The sequence below is a fragment of the Crotalus tigris genome, unplaced genomic scaffold (assembly GCF_016545835.1).
Source record: "Crotalus tigris isolate CLP2741 ecotype Arizona unplaced genomic scaffold, ASM1654583v1 scf7180000017541.2806704, whole genome shotgun sequence".
NCBI classification, from domain to species: Eukaryota; Metazoa; Chordata; class Lepidosauria; order Squamata; family Viperidae; genus Crotalus; species Crotalus tigris.
In genome coordinates, this window is record NW_024096462.1 from 1797511 (window position 1) to 1819884 (window position 22374).

The following is a 22374-nucleotide window of genomic DNA, read 5'->3' on the forward strand; positions in this document are numbered from 1 at the left end:
GTATTTCGGCAGACAATTCTTAAGCTGGTTGCAATTTATCAGTTGTACCGACTGTCTAAACCAGCATTTCCAGACAGCTAATTACTGTAAAGGGCTTCCTCTAGAGCTGACTTTCTTGCTTTCCTATTCAGTTCCTCTAGTAGTTATTGATCAACTGTTCAGCAGGCTGTGGGGAACACACAAGATACAGTGGAACTGGCAGTTGTGTCCTCTATGCCACTATCAGGAAAAAAGAGAAATGGGTCAGAGGCAAACACCCAAAACCTAAGGGGGAGGAGGATGCAGATGGAATTTCTGATGGAATTTCTTATTATGCTGTTCAGGCGAGAAGCTTAGTAAAGCTTTTTCTGTGTCAATTTGTAGAGGATTTTATAGAACAATAGAATTCAAAGGGACTGTTTACACTATCACATTCCATGCAGGAATCCAAATTAAAGTATCCATGACCAATAGACCCCTGATTGAATATATTTAATGAAGGGACATCTGGGCAATTGTTTCATCAGCTGAATCACTGTTCCTGTTAGGAGATAGATAGATAGATAGATAGATAGATAGATAGATAGATAGATAGACAGACAGACAGACAGACAGACAGACAGACAGACAGACAGACAGATTAATATTCTACTTCCTATACATCTATTATTTTAAGTTTTACTTTTTGGGATGATAGAGAAAAAAACTTAGTGTTTTTTGTGGCTTCATTTAGTGCTGTCATATCCCACTCAGTATTCTTAATGCTAAACATTCCCTCCTTTTTTTCCCACTTAGTGCTCTCCTCTAACCCGTTCCAGGTTGTTCAGACTTATTAGAATAAAGTTTGACCATTGCAGAATAAAATATACTTCTTTTAATACAACCTAACATTGCATTTACTTTTTCTAAACCATTGTCACACCTATGAGTCATGTTCAGTTTGCAGTCTACTGCTATTCCAAGATCTTTTTTCACAAGTCTTGTCAGCAAGTCAGGTAATCCTAAAATACATGTAATGATAAATTTGGCAACTTGCTATATAAAGTTTATTTAACTTTTTATTTCCTAGAATATTTATGTTGATATATGTGCTGACATAAATGATCAGAATATGGTTGCAAATTTCTAAAATGTATATTTTTGCTTATTTAGATTATAAACGAAGAAAACATTACGTGGACCATAATCCTACGGAATTTTGGAAGCAACTCAATGGCATCCTCTACCGCTGTACCTGTAGGTTTTCATTATGAAACAAAATATGTTGTCCTCAGTTATTTGGGTCTCTTGTCACAGGAAAAGCTTCAGGAACAGCCCTCTCTGTCCACTCAAGGTAAAATATTCAGTTCAGTTACAGTTGAATATATAATAAATGGAATTTTAAAATATTTTAAAAATGTAAAATGTGAACATTGTTTTCCTCAATGGTAAGGTAAAACACCGAAATCTGGTTTTGAGGAAAAAAAGGTAGTTATTGATATTTTTAATTTAAGTAGCATTGTGTGTATTTGAAAGGATGTTCATTTTACTTAATAATAAGTAATTCATGCCAATTGGGACTTTCATTAAAATATTTTTTAATACTAATTCTAAATGTTCAGCATATGAGTAATGTGTAACTTCTTAAATAAATTATGATAGTAATTATAGAATTAGTTTTAGAGAAGAAATACACTTAATATATATCATGTATGTATGAAACATCAAACAATTCTGGAATATTAACAATTCATTTCCAGGTTTGTAGACATTATTGTGCATGTGAATATTATTTTGGTACTGCCATACAATGACAAAGAGGAAATTTTATAATTCCTTTGAACCAGGTCATGTTGTTCTATATATTATTTTACCTGCATAGTTCCAAATCTTTGCAGAATCATGGCAGCAGCAACATAGCAACACAATATTGTTATGTTGTCAGCAGAAAACACAATAACACATTGTTAAAAAGAACAGAGGGCTGCAGGTTCATAACTAAAAATAGCAATTAATGCACAAAGAATAAGTAACTAAATGAATAACCATCCAAATGCTGATGGCCATTCCTTGAAGGCCCTGCAGAAAAGTTTGGTCTTAGGAACTTCCAGAAGCCAACCACTGAGGAACCGGTCTGTGTTCTAGAGCAAAACTTTTCTAGAGCATTGATGCCATGATGGAAAAATGGTTCTTTGTGGCCTCAGTCTTCTCAGTGGCCTCTCAAAACAAGTACTGTTTCACAAATTTGTAGTTATATAAGAATCAGTGTTATTTCTTCCATATCAACAATTTTTTTTAATTAGACACTGCTATACTGGTATACTTGCACCAGTCTGTTATTTTTCTAGAAGTGAGGAGTATGTTTTTCTTCTCCAAACAGCTTTATGAATAAGAAGGAAAATAACAGAAAGTAGAATATTCTAGTTAGTTAAGAGAATCTCAGAACTGCTTCTTTAAAAAAGGCGGACTGTTTTTTTCTTTGAGGAAGAAGCAGTCTTCTTCCTCAAGGAAAACAGTCCAGTTGCCTTTTAAAAAAAAAAAAAAAAAGCACTTTTGAGACAACTATGACCTGGATGACAAAGAATTTCCACAGACATTTATTTAAGAGAATATACTACTTAAATAATAAATGTAAATACAACTATTCTGGAATATCTGCATTATTCTAAGAATGTCCCTGCGCTCAGTCACTCAAGCCCTCTTCATCTCTTGGCTGAATTATCGCAGCACACTCTAAACAGAGCTGCCCTTGAAGAGTATCTGGAGGGTTCAGCTAGTGTAGAATGCAGCTGTGCGGGCAGTTCTTGGTGCCTCTGGGGCGGCCCATGTTACACTGCTGTTGTGAGCTGCACTGATCGCCAGTTTGCTTCTGGGTCCAATTCAAAGTGCTGGAAGCGCTTAATGGCAACACCCTATAACAAAGTGTTATAAAGCCCTTTATGGCATGAGTCCAGGTTATCTGAGAAACCAGCTCATCCTGCTGGGATTAGTCTGCCCCACCTGTATTGGCAGAAAAGGCATACTGCAGAGTCCTGTTGGTCAAGGAAATTTGGCTGACAGAGTCCAGGAGAAGAGCCTTTTCTGCTGTGGCACCTGCCCTCTGGAACATCCTGCCCCCCGTCTCCCAGAGGTGAGATGTACACCTTCTCTTCTGGCCTTCCAAAAGGGTTTGGAGACCTGGCTCTGCTAGCTGATCTGGACCCCCAGTGGAGGAGTGGCATCTTGGAGTTGGTTAATGGATTTAACCAGACCCCACCTCTGCCCCATGCACACTTGGCTCCCTTCCGTTCCATCTTGATTAACTGAATTTTAAATGTATGGTTCTTATTTATTGTTTTATTTTTTATTCAGTATTTTAATCGTAGGACTGTAAGCTGCCTAGAGTTGCCTCAGTGAGATCGATGGCATAGAAGTTTAATAAATTAATAAAAATAAAATAAATAATATTCCAGGAAATTAAATATCAGCTTTCCAGGCATTTATAGGTACTGATTCCCGAAGAAGTCACTTTAATCCAGGCATGTCAAACTTGCAACGTCACGTGACATTGTGCGACGTATCACGACTTTTTCCCCATTGCCGGCAATGGGGTGGGCGCGGTTTCAGTGTGACGCATCCGGGCTGCGGGCCGGCAGTTTGACATGCCTGTTTTAATCAGTCTTAATTTTCTTCCAGTTCCTAATATTAAATATATATTTACAGCACAATCCTACTATTGTAAATGTAAAAGGATTCAGTAATAGGGGTAGTTCTGCTTATGATTAGCTTTCTTCAATTATACTTTGCTGTTTGAAAAATTTGCTTGGATCCCTCTTTGTATTAAATACACACTCTTGACTTTTTAAGTTTATGACAAAATAGTACTTTTGCTCTAGTGTAAATATATGTAATAGTGATTGATCTTTGCTGCTCATCTATGTGTAGAACCATCTACGGTCTCACAAGCTTTAGAAAAAGAAATCCTGGACAAAGTTAAAGCCGAAATTGAGGAAGAATTGAAACATCTTGATGAAGAAATTTTGGAAGGTCTGTACATATTGGTATACTTTTCTTCCTGTGTTACTAATGTTATGAAAGGGTATTATTTTTCCTTGTTCCCAAAACAAGCATCGCTAGCATGATTTGACCACTCATTTACTTTGTTAATCACAGCTTTCGAAATATTGGTATAATCCAACAATATTTAAATTACTTATTTTGATCATTTTCATTTGAGGTTGAATAGGTAAGAATAATAATGGAAATCCTAAGTTTTATTACTCTGTTTTAGTATTAAATGATGGGTTGCCTTTTATTTTTCTGTACCTTTTTTGTGTTCTTCCTGAGCTGTATTTTTTTTTTATTGAAGGTTTTTTAAATTTTACAAAACAAATCCCCTCCCCAAACCCCCCCACCCTCCCATAGCCTCCCCCACCTTCCCAAACCCTCCCCCAACCTTCCCAGCGCTGAGTACAGGCTTAATTAAAATTTTTCAGAAAAAGAAAAGAAAAACTTAAAACACATATAAATCCTAAACAAATCTAAATACATTAAATTAAATAGGTTATCTTCTCTAAAAATAATAATTGCAATCATTAAACACATTATAATATACTCTAAACATTTTCTAATATCATACTTATATTATTATCCATCATTCTGTATAAATTCCCTCCAAAACACAAATTTAAACATTACTTTCTTTGAATATCTATACCTACAATTTAAAATCTAATCTCTCCCTCTTTCTTTATCCTAAAACACAAAAATAAACATATAAACCTTCATTATACCATTAAAACCAAATACTCTTTGAATACTTAAACTAAATGCTTAAACTTAAACTTCTTATCTAAGATTTTCATACAATCTCCATAATCTTCTCTCCTATCAAAAAAAAAAACTTAAAAAACATATAAATCCTAAACAAATCTAGGTACATTTAATTAAACAAGTTATCTTCTCTTAAAAATAATGATAATAATAATAATAAAAAAACCCCAATCATTAAACACATTATAATATACTCTGGACCTTTTCATATCATACTTATGTTATTATCCATCATTCTTTATAAACTCCCTCCAAAACACAAATTTAAACATTACTACATTAAAATTCCCTTATACACATTTAAATCTTTACCAATAACAAATTCCATCCACAATAAACACATTCCTTATCAGAAACACATTCCTAATCAATCTCTCTTGTCCATAAACCTCAAAAGAAGTGCTTTAAAATCTGCCCTTAAAGGTAACTCCAAAAAGTTTGTAAATCTTGCTTCTCCCGCAGAGTCAGTACTCTTTTGAATACTTAAACTAAGTACTTAAACTTAATAATCTTCTCTCCAATAACCAATTCCATCCACGGTAAACACATTCCTTATCAGTCTTTCTTATCCATAAACCTCGAAAGAAGTGCTTTGAAATCTGCCCTTAAAGGTAGCTCCAAAAAGTTTATAAATCCTGCTTCTCCCACAGACTCGGGAACCAATACTTGTGAAGCTTCCTTCAACTCCTTCTTCTGTTGCTCTTTTTCTTTACGATCATATGTTGCACGAGTTGTCCTCTGCTCCTTCTTCTCAACTTGTTGAGGCCCCTCGAACTGAGGTTTCCCTTTTTTCATTAATATAGGCTCTTCAGACTGCAATTCTACCCTTGAAGGTTGCTCCAAAAAATTTATAAATCCTACTTCTCCCGCAGATTCAGAGACCAATAATTGTGAGGCTTCCTTAACCTTCTTTGGTTGCTCCTTTTCTTTACAGTTATATGTTGCACAAGTTATCCTCTGCTCCTCCATATCAACTTGTTGAGGTCCTTCAAACTGAGATTTCCCAATTTTCATAAGTATAGGTTCTTCAAACTGCAATTCTACCTTCTTTTCTTCAAAAGCTTTAAACTTAATGGATGGCGATGAACATACCTCCAGGACCGAAGTATAAAAGTCTTTTGCTTGAGAAACAGTATTAAGTCTATAACATGTCCCCAGGTAACTCACCACCATTCCAATCGGAACATCCCATCTGAACAAAATTCGTCTCTTTTTAAGTTCATCTGCTAAAAAAGCAAACTCCTTTCTTCTTCTTAAAATTTTAGATGGGATCTCCTTTAGAATTATAACATCTTGTGAAGCAATTTGAAACCTCTTCTTATAAAAAGCTTGTATAATTTCGTTGCGCAGGGATCTTTTCCCAAAGTAAATTACCACATCTCTTGGCAAATTCTTTTGCGCTGCCACTACAGAGTTAACTCTAAATGATTTTTCAATTTCACTAAGTATTTCCTCTTTTTCTTTATTCAAAATCACAGCAAAGTCCTTTGCAACCATCTCTCTCAGATTTCCTTGCACAGACTCTGCCAGGCCTCTAATTCTTAAGGCATATTCCATTTGTCTATATTGAAGCATAAGAATCTCATTTTCCATTTCTTTTTCCATGCTTTCAAATTTTCCCTCCATCAATTCCACTTTTTCTCCTACCTCTTCTACACGAGAGTTCAGCTTTTCAAGAACAGAGGCAACTCCTTTTAGGGCCAAAACTATCTCTTGCCTCAAAATCTTATTATTTTCCTCTAAGATCTCTTTCATTTCTCCCCTAATTTGAGACATAACATTTCCTATCATATCTTGCAAATCCTTCACAATTATTGGCTGTACCAAAGAAGAGGGTGAAGCTATTGATTTAGGTGTTGCGCTGATGTTGACACCGAAGAAGAAACCACCTTAGGAGCTATAGGAATTGCTGGACGCTTTGGAGCCATCTTTAAAAAAAAAAAAATCTTTACTCCTTAAAAGTTACTAAAATTAAACAAAAGAAAAAGAGAGATTAACTCCAAAAAATCAAAAAATCCTTCAAAAGGAGATCATTATAATAAAAAGAAAAGAGTTAAAAAAAGAAAAGGAAAGAAGAAAAAAGTAATTAAATAGAAAAAATCCATTCCATTTTTTTAAAAGTACAAAAAGCAAAACAAAGAAGTCTAAAATCCAAACCCAACATCAAAATCAAATCCACATTCCGTTCCAATCATTAAAAAAAGGAAAAGGATAAAAAAAAAACACCAAAAAGCCTGCCGATCACCATTCTACCTCCCCCCCCCCCAAAAAAACCCGAAAGGCTTGCCGATCGCCATTTTACTTTCCCTTTCAACAAAAGGAAAAAAAATAAAAAGAGAGATATAAAAGTAAAAATAAATCTTTAAACTTAAAATCCAAGTAAAATCAAAGAAAGCAAAAGCTAAATCCTCTACTCAGCTCTGTCCGCCTCTAAAAAAAACTCACCAGCTAACTTTAATCGCGGAGGTGGTTGCAGCGGCTTGTTTTGTCCCTAGGGACAAAAGCAGCTGGGAAGCGGAGACAGTCTGAACTCCGTGGGAGCACTCCTCTCACCCCCACAAAAAAGCCTTGGGGGTGCATGAGAGTGGCTCTACCACTATTCAGACAACCCTCTTCCCCCCCCCTTTGCCCGGGAGGGGGATTTTGAACCGCTGAACAGCTGATGGCCGCTGTTCATAGCAATTCAAACACTTACCCAGGAAGACGGCTACAAAGTAGCCGCCATCGCGCGCGCAGATCCACCGGAAGTCCATGTATTCTTAATACTAGCCACTTTAATTCAGGGGTCCCCAGCCCCGGTCTGTGGACCAGCACTGGTCTGCGCCATGCGAGAAACAGGTCCGCACAAACAAATGAAGTCCCATCCACAAGATGCAGGCAGTACACTAAACCATGCCCCCTCTGGTCCATGGAAAAACCTCTCTCTACAGAACTGATCCCTGGTTCCCTGAAGGTTGGGGGCCATTGCTTTAATGAATTCCTTTTTTATATATATAATATATTGTTTTCACTAGTGATAAAAATCCGTCATAAATTAACTCTGCTATTTATTTTCAGCTTTCACTACAACTGGCTTTGACTGCCACACGTCTCCAGTATTTAGTCCTGCAAACCCAGAGACTTCAATTGAAGACTGCTTAGCTCATCTCGGAGAGAAGGTATTCCAAGAATTGAAAGAACCTCTTGAAAAGGCATTAGAGATCCTACTTAGCAAGTGAGTTCTCATTTGCTTTGCTCAGCAGGAAGGTACTTGCTCTTAAAATTCTCACAATTTTCATAATGCTGATATGACTGAATTTTGCTACAGCTTTTTGTTACCGTGACTGACTTGCTCTTAAATGTATGTGCTTGCTGATTATTGCAGAAAATGAACTAGCATTTTTTTCTGTTATTTAAAGCTGGATTTTTGATCCAACACAAAGACAGCACATTTTTCATATCCAGTATTTACACCGCAATGGCCAACAAAATGAAAGGTTATTTATTTATTTATATCATACATGGATTAGCAATATATATTAATATTTCAACTAGATTAGTAGAACCCAGTAAAATATAAATGCTAAAAAGATATGTTCAAATATCAACGTCTAGGCTACCCATTGAAGTGCAGCATCATTTATATTTTAAAAAATTAGGTTATTATTTATATTAGATACTGGTCAGATTTGAATCCTTCATCCCAAATATTAAACACTGGATGTTTTACTGTAGGGCTAATACTGAGAACTTTGTATTTTAGGAACCGCAAGTGTTGCCAAACACATATTGGGTGTACATTTTCTATTAAAATTGCTTCTCTATTTTCATAGGGGAAGCACTCCTGACATTTAATAAAATATCAAGTAGAAAATAATAGAACCTGCTGCAATGTAAGTCAGCAATATGTGTTAATGTTACGTAGGAAATTGATACCTTCACTGGTACTTATGCTTGCATAGATCAGGTATAAACAATGATAATGCAGTATGGTCACTGAAGTGTTGTATTAAACTTTACAAATACAAAAACCCACCATATGTACAGTGCATACTTGTTGGTTTCCTTTTCCTTTCCTGGTGTCTTTATCTAGCTTTATTAAAGAAGTCATAACAAGTTGACAAATTGGTCTCAGAAAGCAAAGCAGGATCAGATATAGTACAGTCGATGTGTAGGTTTGATTGGGATGTTAAAACATTTGATATGTAAAACTGGGATATTATAAAAGCATTCATTTTGTTAATGTTATGAATGTTAATGTGATAAGATAAAAAGTATCACAATAACTTGCTAAAAGTGATAGCCCCCCTGTGTTGTATAGTGAGGCAAAAAGTATTTGATCCCCTGCTGATTTTGTACATTTGAGTGAGAGACAGAATAACAACAAAATCCAGAAAAACACATTTCAAAAAAGTTACAAGTGGATTTGCATTTTAATGAGTGAAATAAATATTTGACCTCTTATCGATCAGCAAGATTTCTAGCTCCCAGGTGTTTTTTATATAGGTAATGAACTGAGATTAGGAGCACTCTCTTAAAGCTTGTTACCTATATAAAAGACACCTGTCCACAGAAGCAATCAATCAGATTCCAAACAAGACTATCACCAAGGTGATAACAGTTGGTGTGATTATTCGCAAATGGAAGAAACACAAAATAACTGTCAATCTTCCTCGGTCTGGGGCTCCATTCAAGATCTTACCTTGTGGAGTTTCAATGATCATGAGAACGGTGAGGAATCAGCCCAGAACTACATGGGAGGATTTTGTCAATGATCTCAAGGCAGCTGGGACCATAGTCACCAAGAAAACAATTGGTAACACACTACGCCGTGAAGGACTGAAATCCTGCTGCTCTCGCAAGGTCCTCCTGCTCAAGAAAGCACATGTACAGGCCCGTTTGAAATTTGCCAATGAACATCTGAATGATTAGAGGAGAACCAGGTGAAAATATTGTTGTCAAGTGAGACCAAAACCGAGCTCTTCGGCATTAACTCAACTTGCTGTGTTTGGAGGAGGAGGAATGCTGCTTATGACCCCAGGAACACCATCCCCATAATTGAAACATTATGCTTTAGGGGTATTTTTCTGCTAAGGGGACAGGACAAGTTCACTGCATCAAAGGAATGATGAATGGAGCCATGTGCCATCAAATCTTGGGTGAGAACCTCCTTCCCTCAGCCAGGGCATTGAAAATGGGTCGTGGATGGGTATTCCAGCAGGACAATGATCCCAAAACACATGGCCAAGGCAACAAAGGAGTGGCTCAAGAAGAAGCACTCCATCCTGGAGTGGCATAGCCTCTCCAGACCTTAATCCCATAGAAAATCTGTGGAGGGAGCTGAACGTTCAAGCTGCCAAATGTCAGCCTCGAAACCTTAATGATTTGGAGATGATCTGCAAAGAGGAAGGGGACAAAATCCCTCCTGAGATGTGCGCAAACCTGGTGGCCACCTACAAGAAACATCTGACCTCTGTGATTGCCAACAGGGGTTTTGTCACCAAGGACTAAGTCATGTTTTGCGAAGGGGTCAAATACTTATTTCACTCATTAAAATGCAAATCAATTTATTTTTTTAAATGCCTTTTTTTGGATTTTTTGTTGTTATTCTGTCTCTCGCTGTTAAAATAAACCTACCATTAAAATTATAGACTGATCATTTCTTTGTCAGTGGGCAAACATACAAAACCAGCAGGGGATCAAATACTTTTTTCCCTCACCGTATAATTGTATAGACCTTACAAATTCAACTCCATTTTATTTTGGTCTGTGATGTAGATACAGCAGTGTATGGAATTTAAAACTGCAGCAATTTGAAAAAAAAGTTTTAAAAGGCATTAGAATTTTATTCTATCTAAAAGGACTATAAGTAGTCCTTGACTTACGACCACAACTGAGCCCAAAATTTCTGTTGCTAGGTGAGAAATTTGTTAACTGAGTTTTGCCCCATTTTACGACTTTTCTTGCCATGTTTGTTAAGTGAATCACTGCAGTTGTTAAGTCAGTAACACGGTTGTTAAGTGAATCTGGCTTCCCCATTGACGTTGCTTTCCATTAGGTTGCAATCACATGACCCCAGGACACAGCAACCATCATAAATATGCCCAGTGTCTGAATTGTGATCATGTGATCATGGGGAGGCTGCAACGGTCATGTGTGAAAAATGGTCATAAGTCACTTTTTCCAGTGCCGTTGTAACTTGGAATGGTCACTAAATGAACTGTTGTAAGTAAAGGACCAACTGTATTCTTATCTTTCTTAAACAGGCTTTGCAGCCTATAAAGCATCTTTGGAGCCAAATATGGCACTGGGAGAGTTGAGATTTTTCTGATGTCCCTGAAAACATATCTAATATTTGAGAAATGGTATTGTGTTTAAGTAGTTCCATCAACACAGTTTTCTCTTTTATAGTGATCTGTTCTTTGTCAAACAAATGATAAAGCAATTTAGGATAATTGTCCATTAGCATTGTTCATTTAAAATCAGGTACATAAATAAATCACAATAGAATTATTGGCTGACTTTGTCATTGGAGTGAAGAAACACTAATTTATATTCTGCTCAGTTCCAAATGGCTCTTTGTGATTTACAATATAATAATTGCTTGACAAATCTCAGATGAGTATATATACTTTTATGTCAGCCACTTATGCTACTGAGGACAGCAAAAGCTTGTCTCTAGTGTTTGATATGTAATAGCATTTATGCAGTATAAGTGGCAATTTATTTCTCTCACTAGGTTCTCAGTAAGATGTGCTATATGGTATACTAAATACTGTAATTAGTTAACATTGTCTTCATAAATTGTTTCTAGGGACATTTTTTAAAAAAAAGTGCAGGTAGTCCTTTATGCCACTTGTTTAAGCAACTATTCAAAGTTATGTTGGTGCTGAGTAAGAGGGACTTTTGATCAGTTCTCAAAGTTGCAGCTGTTGCACATCTCTGTAGTCTTATGATTGCAATTCTATCACTTGGCAATCAATTCACAATTGTAACGGTTGCAGCATTCTCTGATGATGTAAGTGCCCTTTGCAGGCCTTCCCACAAGCAAAGTCAGTTGGGAAACTGACAGGAGGTCACAGGTTGCTCCTGCTCTTGCTCCTGCTGTTTTTTCTCCTTTGTCATGGAGAATTCAAATTTCGTAGCATCCACCCACCTACAGCACCAGCCCTCACTCTCTAGTATCCACCCACAGTATCTGCCCACAGATCTTACCTGCTGGTTTGCTTGGCTGGGACACAGGTTCAGTGCCTCTTTCCACACTGTGGTCACATGAGGTCTTCACTTAACAACCCTTGCGCAAGGATTGCCAGGAATACTGTCACTAAGTGATGCAGTCACATGATATCACAGTTTATGACCACATCAGTTAGTGACTGAAATTCGTGTCCCAATTGCTGTTATAATCTGAGGACTACCTGTAATACTCCCAATCTCCATAAATTAGAAAAAGAATTTCTGCAGTTGATCAGAAAAGTACTTTCCACAGCTGAAAATGATATTCTGCAGTATTCCATAAAGCCCTATGTTGGGAAAAGAGCAATTATATTGTAACATAGGGCTAAATATTTCATTTCTTGGTGTCAACTGGATGTTATAATTAAACATATGAAACTCCAGATAATCTGGGGCACACACTATGGTAGCTGACACTGTAAACCTTGTTTATTTAATTAGGAGTGGACCTATTAAATATAATGTTACATTTGATGCAGCATCTATCCAACCTTGGTTAATCTGGAAAAGCTAAGCCAGTGGTGGCGAACCTATGGCATGGGTGCCAGAGGCAGCACTCAGAGCCTTTTCTGTGGGCACATGGGCCGTTGCCCCAGTCCTAGGCCTTCAGCTGGGTTTTATAAAACTTTTTTGCTTTAGGCCTCCACCGCCGTGTGCAAAAAAGGTTCAATCAATCAGTCAATTTCAACTTCTTGCGGAGAAAAAAAAAGATCTTGCAAAGTTGGAACTGATTGATTGAACTTTTTAGTCCCACCCAGTCTGCCGATACCACTGTAGCCACGCCCACCCAATGGGCCACACCCCCCAATGGGCCACACCCAGCCAATGGGCCACACCCACCTGGCACCTGACAATGCATAAGTGGGATTTGGGTTGCAGTTTGGGCACTCGGTCTCTAAAAGGTTCGCCATCACTGAGCTAAGCAATGTCAGAGCCACTTAATTATTAGAGAAGAACTCACGAAGAAGTCACAGGACAGTAGACTAAACTGGGAAGCTAGAAAATTATTCCAGAAGAAGGCAGTGCCAGACTTCAAGTTAGGAGCCATAACACTGGAGTTCAATTAGCTGAATCCAAATTTAGTATTGCTTAAAACTTACAGAAATAGTGGAATTTAAATTGATAACTGATAGCTCTAAGCAGGAAATATCTGATGCATAATATATACAAATCCACATGTTATGCTAAACGCATTCCTTCTGGTGTGTCTGGTGTCTTTAAAGGATACATCCAAATTGAATTTGAACCTAAACATCTTTGTTCACTAGTATGAGATTGTTGCCTCTCCATAGGAGTGTGTGAAGTTTAGGGTAAGGAGGCAGAACTGAAATTTGAAATTAACAAAAACACAATCAAGACATACTTGTTTATTTTGAATGAGTTTAAATCCTTGGGGCAAAATTAATTGCATTTTACAGCATGGAAGAAATGCTGTTAGTCTGGTTAAACATTTCTGTATTGTACAGAAAAAGCAATGAATTGTAAGAAACTAGAGGTGGGAATTTTCCCTATCTTCATACAGGGGGCCATGTGATACTGATACCTGGGGAGATCCTAGAGCAGGCATGTCAAACTGCCGGCCCGCAGGCCAGATGCATCATGCCGAAACCGCGCACATCCCACTGCCAGCAATGGGGGGGGGAGTCCCAATACATTGTGCAATGTCATGTGACGTCACAAATTTGACATGCCTGTTCTAGAGGTTATCATGAAGTAGTCACTCTGAGAACCTTGAAAACAATGTGGGATAACTAATATCATAGTGGGATAACTAATATCGTAGAAGTAATCAAATTAAGTTGCTTGCGGAATTATATCCATTTTTGTAAAAAAAATATAAATGGTTGGACTCTATTATTAAACTGTATTAATATCTGTGATTTATCATACAAATCAGAAACTTTCGGCTAATAACTTCTCTGAGGAAGGCATATAAGCCTGCTTCAAAATACACAATTTGAATCTGATTTTTAATTAACTAGACTTTATAGCGGTTAAATAATGGATTTTAACTGTAGCTATTTCAATCTAGGTTACATAAGATACCATATATTAAAAACAATTTGAATCTTCCAAATTTTTTCTAAGAAGTATAAAAAAGACACTTGTGAACTATTTAACTTTTTTGGGAAGTCATTGCACTTTAGCATAAAAGAGTTTATGAAGCTAAAATCAACCCTGAATTCTGTATAGGAATGATGGGATACAAATAAAAATATTTAGGTTTCTGACAATGTCTGTTAATGAGTGGAGGGCAGTTGACATCTGCTCAAGGCATGAATCGTGGCAATATCGGTTAACAAGATCTTATGCTTTTGCTGTTTGCTTTTCAAAGTTGTATAATTTTTATCATGCTGTTAATAGATTGGTTCAACTTCTTGAAACCAAAGAATCGCTTGGGCCTTTTTGATTGGGTTAATATAGTTAGTTTAGTGGTGTACAGATATAATGAAAAATGTTATATTTTTGCCTTTCTTTAGTTTCATTATCTTCCCTTTTGGTTTCTCTCATTCAGGCCAGTGAATTATCAGGAATACAAAGAGAGGACGCAGGAAGCAGCAAGTCACGGTAGTGGATGGAGCAAGGTAATGACCAGCCTCACTTTTTAAAATTTCCTTCCAGTGGATTTTAAGTCAGCGCTAGGTGAATTACCTGAAATATATTCAATTTCTTAATTCAGGGTTAGATTCAGGATGGCTGGATTGAGGACCGGACAGACAGATTTATTTAACTTGGCTAACTAGTGATGTCTGCAGCATTCATTTTTTTTCAGGAACATCTTCTTTGAGATACCTCCAATTCACTAGTAATTAGTTGCAAAAAATAATTGTTGAGTAAGTACATTACATATTTAATATGCCTTGTTTACAGTGCATATTAATGTGTGTGTATATATATGAAGCTTGGAGACATTGAAGTAGATCAGTGTTTCCCAAACTTGACAATTTTAAGGCATGAGGACTTCAACTCCCAGAATTCCACAGCCAGCAACGCTGAATAAACAGAAATCAGTAATGCAAACTAAAAATTATGATCCAGAAAAAGTCCTGTTTGATTCCAGTACATTTTTTTTAAGACAAGGCTTGTAGTCTGCTGCCTTATCTCCAAAGAAATATTAGCATAACTTTCTGGCCTGAAAATTGTAAGTTGGCTGTAACTCTCACCTACACCTCATTGTATTAAGTGTAGAAAATAAATGAAACAACTTTTGAGCAATATTGTTTCATTTTCTTCATGAAATGGCTGGAGAAGCCATCTAGAGGTTTAGGTTAAAGTGTCAGTAATGTTTATTAGAAGTAGTCCTACTCTTCTTTCCATTTAATAATCTTTAAAATGGGAGGCTACTTTCAGCCCAATAATCCTGCAAAATTCAAAACAAATGCTTGGAGGAAATTCTAAGATAGGTAAAATAAATGAATGAAGAAACTTATTATGAGATAAATTAGCCTTCTGGACAGTATTATAATTGACCAGTATTCTATTGAGTATTATTCTAATATTGTTTCAGATTTGAACTTGTAAAGGTATTAATTTGCTCCACTTATAAATAATATATGTACATTTTTGATGAGTTTTTCTTCATGTAAGTATACTGGGTATACTTGCATGAATATAGGTAGTCCTCAACTGATGACCACAATTGAGCCCCAAATTTCTGTTGTTAAGTGAGACATTGGTTAAGTGAGTTTTGCCCCATTTTACACTCTTTCTTGCCTTAGCTGTTAAATGAATCTGGCTTTCCCATTGACTTTGCTTGTCAGAAAGTCACAAAAGATGATCACGTGACCCCAAGGACACCGCAACGGTCATAAATATGTACCTCTTGCTAAGCATCTGAATTTTGATCATGTGATCATGGGGATTCTGCAAAGGTCGTAACAGTGAAAAACAGTCATAAGTCACTTTTTTCAGTGCCATTGTAACTTTGAACGGTCACTAAACAACTGTTGTAAATTGAGGACTATCTGTATGTCCACACTGAAATACATAACATGCATCAGATGCTTTAAATGTAGAAAATCTTGTCATTATGCCACAATCTTATAGTTCCTGGTCCTTATTTTCTTTAGGTTTTAGTGCCCCTGGTGATTCTTCAGCGGTTCTTGGTAGAGCTGTCCAAAAAGGGCCAAGAACCACTTGGTGCACTTCTGAATTTTGGAGTGACCTATCTTGAAGATTATGTTGCAGATTATATCATCCAGCAAGGCGGATGGGTAAGATAGATAATATTTGACTATATATTTTTTCTGAAATGACTTCAGATATGTCTATTTTAGTGTGACAATGGCTTTAACGTTTAGTAGTGATAAAGCACATGGCTTCCCTTTTGAAAATAGCAAAGAATGATCAAATATTTTGTTAAAACTGGCTTTAAAATTCTCACTGGTCTCTGCATGAGACAAAGCTTATTCCTAAATATATTTTTTTTCCTGTGGCGTTTAACCTAATCTAACTTTCAGTTTTTGGAAGAAGTTTTCAACTATCAAACAGCAAGGAGCAATTCCACTGTATCCATTTTTACTAAACTTTTGTGAATATAATAAAATCTATAACTTCTTTTTCATTTTTTATTTTCTAATGATTGATGGTTTCTGGAGTTTTCCTCCCCCTTTTTACATTTGATATTTATAATATTCTGAGCAGAGAACTCTTTGGTTTAATTGTATTTCCTTTTAAGCATCATGAGATGTTCCTTCCTCAGTTGTATTAACCATTAAATATTAGAAAATTACCCTTCTAAAATCTGGATATTTATTGTTCTGCAAGAAATCAGTTTCATTTAAGATGTTATTTGAAAGTAATGTTGAATGTATAATGAGGCCTGCTTAAAACATACAGATCATTTCTTCCTTTTTCTCTTCTGTTCTTGCAAAAGTTGTGAAGTAGAGCTGAGGGCACCCAGATTATTCCTTACTGGGAGGCAGAACAACATCAGATTTAAAGAGAATTAATCTGGGATTAGTGAAATTATCTCCAGTAGTTTTAAAACCTCTCTATATTTGATAAAATATAGATTATGCTATTATGTAGGTTATGTTCTATTTGATTTGTTGCACATTTGTTTTTCATTCTCTCCCCTTTCCCCATTTTCCCCCATCTTGGTATAACAAATTATTTAAATTTCATTTTTTGAACTACACTTGAAGTATGAAGCAGGATTCATATATCCAGCTACAGTCTTAAGTTTTAAATTTAATGAAAGTTAGCTTCCAGTTTGTCTTTGGCAGGCAAACAAAATTTTGAGGTTGTTTGTATGTTCGTGCCATAGTTAACAATGAAATTATTAGGCAGCCAATATACTATGTTAGCAATCATAATGTCTGCTAATTTTTGCCATTAAACTAACTTACCAAATGCAGTATAGTTCTGCAATTAGATGATACACTTAATTGCTGCAGAATTAGGAATGGGTAATTCAGAGCTCTATTTCATCAGCTATGGGTCACTTGTAAGACATTTTTAACCATACAGATAGTCCTTGACTTACTTACAGGGTAGTCATAACCATTCATTCAAAGTTATGTCAGTACTGAAAAAGGTGACTTATGACCAGTCCTTGCTTATCAATATTATAGTGTCCCCATGGTCATGTGATCAAAATTGAAGGTTTTGGTAACTGGCATGTATTTACAACAGTTGCAGCATCCCAAAATCATGTAATCACCATTTGTGACCTTCCCAGGGAGCATCCAACAAGTAAAGTCAATAGGAGAAGCCAGATTTACTTAACAACTACATAGTTTGCTTAATGACCATGACACAAAAGTTGTAAAATTGGGCACAAGTCATTTAAGTACCACATCACTTAGTGAAGGTGGTTCTGGCTTTTAATTGTGATTGTATGGACTATCTGTATGTGATTAAACATGTAAGATGTGTGAATGTTCAACTGTCCAGTTATATCTTCCATAAGATAATTCATTCTGATGGGCTTACAGGTTGCTTTCATTTCTCAATATATTTGATATATATTTATCTATATTTATGCTGTAGTACAGGGATCCCCAACCCCCGGTCCATGGACCAGTACTGGGCTGCGGCATGCCAACAACTGGTCCGCACAAAGAAGCAAAGCCCCATCCGCGAGATGCAGGCAGCACACAAAACCACACCCCCTCCGGTCCACGGAAAAATCTCCACGGAACCGGTCCCTAGTGCCCAAAAGATTGGGGACCTCTGCTTTAGTACATAGTTGTTCATAAAGATTTAGAGAATTCTACTTGTCAGAAGTTAGGAATATTTACTCTGAAACACTATTTATAATCACTTTGATTGTTTAATTATTAAATCTTAGTGCTTAGTCATTCACTCAAATACAAGGGTTGCTTAATATCTTTATAAACTGACTGTTTATTGGGATGGATGGATAGCTAGCTAGCAAGTCAGACAGACTCTCTAGAAAAAATGTGGTCTCAAAAGTCTCATAATTAAAGATAGTCCTTTTCCAAAGGTGCTGGGTTGAGCTTTCTGTTCTGCATCTGTATCAGCATGGATGAATGTAAGATAAAGAGTTAGTAGAGCCAAAGCATAAACAAGACACATAGATGTTACTATCACTTGGGCTCAGAGCATTTGGACAACTTTATCAAGTTTAGTTGACTGGAAAGGAGTCAGCTATTATCAGCTTCAAACACACTTTTTTCATTCTCTTATAAATATTCCAATGCAAGGATCAACTTTCTACTGAATTCCCCTTTTGTGGCTTAGTGGCAAACAATATCAGCATCCGAACACAAGTAATATTCAGTTTAAAATTTTATTTAAACCAACTTTGGTGCAGGTTTACTCAGGAAGAAATAAAAGCAACCGAAAGAAATTAAATTATGAGTTTTTAAGAATTTTTCTATGTTATTCAGTAAAATCCAAATTAAACTTACCAAATTGAATGGCCAGGAAAATCAATGATCTGACAAAATACAAAAATTAAGATAAAACAGGATGCTGTGGAAGCTTGTCCAGATGTGTTGGTGAAGCATCAAATGGTGAAGATCTTCTGGCTTATGTTGAAAAAATTTGAAAAGACTTTTCTTTTTTGGCCAGTCTGCAGTCAATTCCTCAAAATCCCAGTCCTCTGATAGGGTCATCTATAGCTATACAACTTGCTCATCGTAACATTGGTTGAGATAGTTTACACAAATAGTTCTTGATCTTCAGGTCTATTCATTGACTCACCCATGTCTTACTGTATGTTGTTTATACCAAATCTTTAGCTGTTTATTAAGAGATTAATAACCCTATATCTTGGTTTCTGTTTGTTGAATGATGCAGTGTAGCACACAACAAAACTTGGGAATCAGTAGTAGTGCCATTCCTAGATTAAAAACATTTTAAATAAAAAAAAATAACTACACAGTAATACAAATTGAATCATTCAAATATGAAATTTACACATTGCAGCAAAAATATATGGATATTTTTTCCAATCTTATCACTATAAATTATGCATTCATCCATTATTTCTACCCAGGCATTAAATTTGACTGATAGAGACTTGAAGAACTAGGAAGGCTGTGCTATTTGTGAAACTATGCTGGAAAAGTGAAAGTACTAAAGGGGCAATATGTTTTCTGATTCTGGATATATTTGACATGATTAATTGCTCTAAAAAGCAAAGTTGTACTGAAAGAACATATGCTTTAATTCTGTTTTACATTATATTCAATTTGGGGCTGGTAGATGGTTTTGATTTCCTTTAACAAGCTTGTGTTTTTAAAGTTGTATGGTTTCATTTTATGTAAGAAGAAAATGTTGGATGCCTGAAAGAAATAAACTGCTTCACAAAATTTTTGAAATTATTAGCCTTTTTCATATAAAGGCTTTTGCTAAAACTTATTTGTAAATTAGAACTTTAAACTAATAGTGCCGCTTATAAACACTGAAAGTAATGTTGGAGTAGAAAAAGGGAGCTTTCTTTTGGGTATTTTTGTGGATTTTGATGCTAAAGAAACTATTTTAATGTTGAATTTGATAACAGCAACAAGATTATTGGTGGGTCAATATTGGAAGAAGGACTCTCTGCCTTCTTTAGAAGAATGGGTATTTAAGGTTTCTAATTTAGCAGAAATGGCTAAAATTTCTGCTTATTTAAAGGACCATTCACAAGAGAGATATGTTACTGTATGGAGAAGATGGATAGAATATGTTCAGAAGAAATATGGAACTACAAAGTTTCACTTATTCTATGAGTATTGATTTTGTTTATAAAATTATGATGTTAAAGTTTTAAGAGAGTTAAGGGTTAGTATGATTTTGGTTTTTGTATAATTAGTAAATTTAAATAGATTATGTTTAATATGTTTGTATAACCCTGTACTTGGCTCTGGGAAGTGGGGGGGGAGGGGGGAGAATGGGTTGAAGGTTAAATAGCTCAGATAAGTAGAAATAGTTTTATTGTATATAATATTGATGTTTTAATTTGGAGAGAGGAATTGCTCGGGCATTTCCCCTGGACTGCATCCGGAGTGAGAAGACAGGAGGAAGGGGAGAAGTAAGTAGGAAGGTTGAGGAGAAGGAGGAGAGGGGGAGAGTGAGGAAGAAGAGGGAAAGAGGGAAGTGAGAGAAGAGGTTAGAGGGTGGATGAGGTTTGGGGGGAAATGGGTGAGCAATACCGAAAGTTGTGTGTATAAATTTATTTTACTCTTTATCTGAAGTATTTTTTATGAATGTAATGTAAAATTGAAAATAATTTTTTTTTTTAAAAAAGGAGCAAATTTTGCTTCAATTCAAGGACTGAAGTGGAGTCAATCCTCCTTAATTGACTATCATTATTAAACCTTTTGGACTTTCTGGATTATCTGTGAGGCTTAGTGGTGGCTCTGATGTAGAAGTTCTATTTCTTCCTAAATGGAAGTTTTAGTAGTTTTAATAATATACTCTTTTTGTAATTGTAATTTTATTTTTTGAACTGAGATAACAGTTGCATAAAGAGTGAGAAAATGTCAGCAAAAAGGATAAACTAGCATTAAGGTTTTAAAACTATTTCTACATATTGAAGGGCAATGGAGATGTAGTTGCAATTCAGTCATGTCTATGTAAGCAGTAAGTATTAACCTAAATTAATGTGCCCACTAATCCGCTCTGCTATCAAACATTGTATAGATTTTAAAAAGCAGAGAAGGGGAGTGATTTCTGTTGACTCATGCATCTTGTTTGTTTTTCTTAAGGTAGTATGCAAATATTTTCAGAAGTGAAATATATGTTTTTAATAAGTTAGAGACCAGCCCTTTAGCATTTTCATAGACAAAGGTTATTTTGCAAGCAGTGCTTAGAAAGGGAAAGGTTTAGTATTTTCCCCTGGGTTAAATAAAAAATGTCCACTCTAATTTGGCAGCAGCTTAGCTTCACAGATGCCCCAAAGCAGTATTAAGGCACAAGCTGATGTATGTACACTCCCTTTCCCTTATTCCATTCACTCTCTCCTCTGTTGGCTGCATCTGTTTCATCAGAAGCTTCTCCTGGAAAACTGCAGGGTAGGAACAGTCAGCTTGGGTAAGATTTTTCTACTGAAGTGGTACATGCTTTAAATACCACACTTTTCCTCATTTTCAATGCTGCATGGACTTGAAAAAGAACATATGAGATTATCACAGGAGTGAAAATGACTAAATATTGTTACTTGGTGAACATTATTTTTCTACTGTCAGGTATCTACTTGTGGATTGTGCTGCTTTTCATATCTTTACATCATTAAAATCCTTGGAACTTTTAACATTTGAATTTAAAAGACAAACTTGAATTGGCACTGCATAATCCAGTATTATTTGTTTTGGGATGAAAGCTCAGTTCACAGAATGATCTGAAAGATTTCTTTACTGGGTACATGATTTTGTATGGTTGATTCTTAAATACGATGTGTTATTTTAGTTGGTTTTGGTTCTACAATTGGCCTTGTTTAAAATTCTGATGATTAAATTACATGGAGAAAATTTATTTTCCACTTACACCATGATTGTTTGATTCCTATTTCTATCTGTGTTGCTTTACAGGATCTAATAATACTATGAGTTTTTTGAGACTTAATATTTCAAGATTTTGACTCTGAATGACATAGCAAAAACTATTAGAGGTAATGCTAAACCCAAATAGCAACATACTTTGAAGATATTTAGATATGATGGAGTGTGGTTTTACAAGTAGAATAAAATAATATGCATTCAGATTTAATTTAGTTATGGAAATGAGGTAGTTATTTTAAGAAAATTGGCATATTATGAAACCTGACTATTTGGCATGTGAAATATTTTATACTAAATATTTCCAACAGATACCCCTGTTTTTCAGGGGTTGACTTATTTATTTAGCTCGTTCTTTTATCACAGTGATTTAGAATGGAAAATAGTGGATTTAAATCAGCTTAATATATCTTATTTGATAGAAAGATGCCTATAT

At 35.8% G+C, this 22374-nt stretch overlaps 1 protein-coding gene across 4 annotated transcripts in view; it reads left to right on the forward strand.

Annotated features, from left to right (window-relative positions):
• Positions 1-22374, forward strand: part of BCL2L13 (BCL2 like 13) — a 47805-nt gene that overhangs the window by 2573 nt on the left and 22858 nt on the right. For all 4 annotated transcript variants that reach the window (XM_039366866.1, XM_039366626.1, XM_039366701.1 and 1 more), the window contains exons 2-6: positions 1132-1312; positions 3883-3984; positions 7828-7984; positions 14501-14570; positions 16056-16199. In XM_039366866.1, the coding sequence (XP_039222800.1) occupies positions 1192-1312; positions 3883-3984; positions 7828-7984; positions 14501-14570; positions 16056-16199 (594 nt within the window). In that variant the 5' untranslated portion in view covers positions 1132-1191. The remainder of the gene's footprint in view (positions 1-1131; positions 1313-3882; positions 3985-7827; positions 7985-14500; positions 14571-16055; positions 16200-22374) is intronic.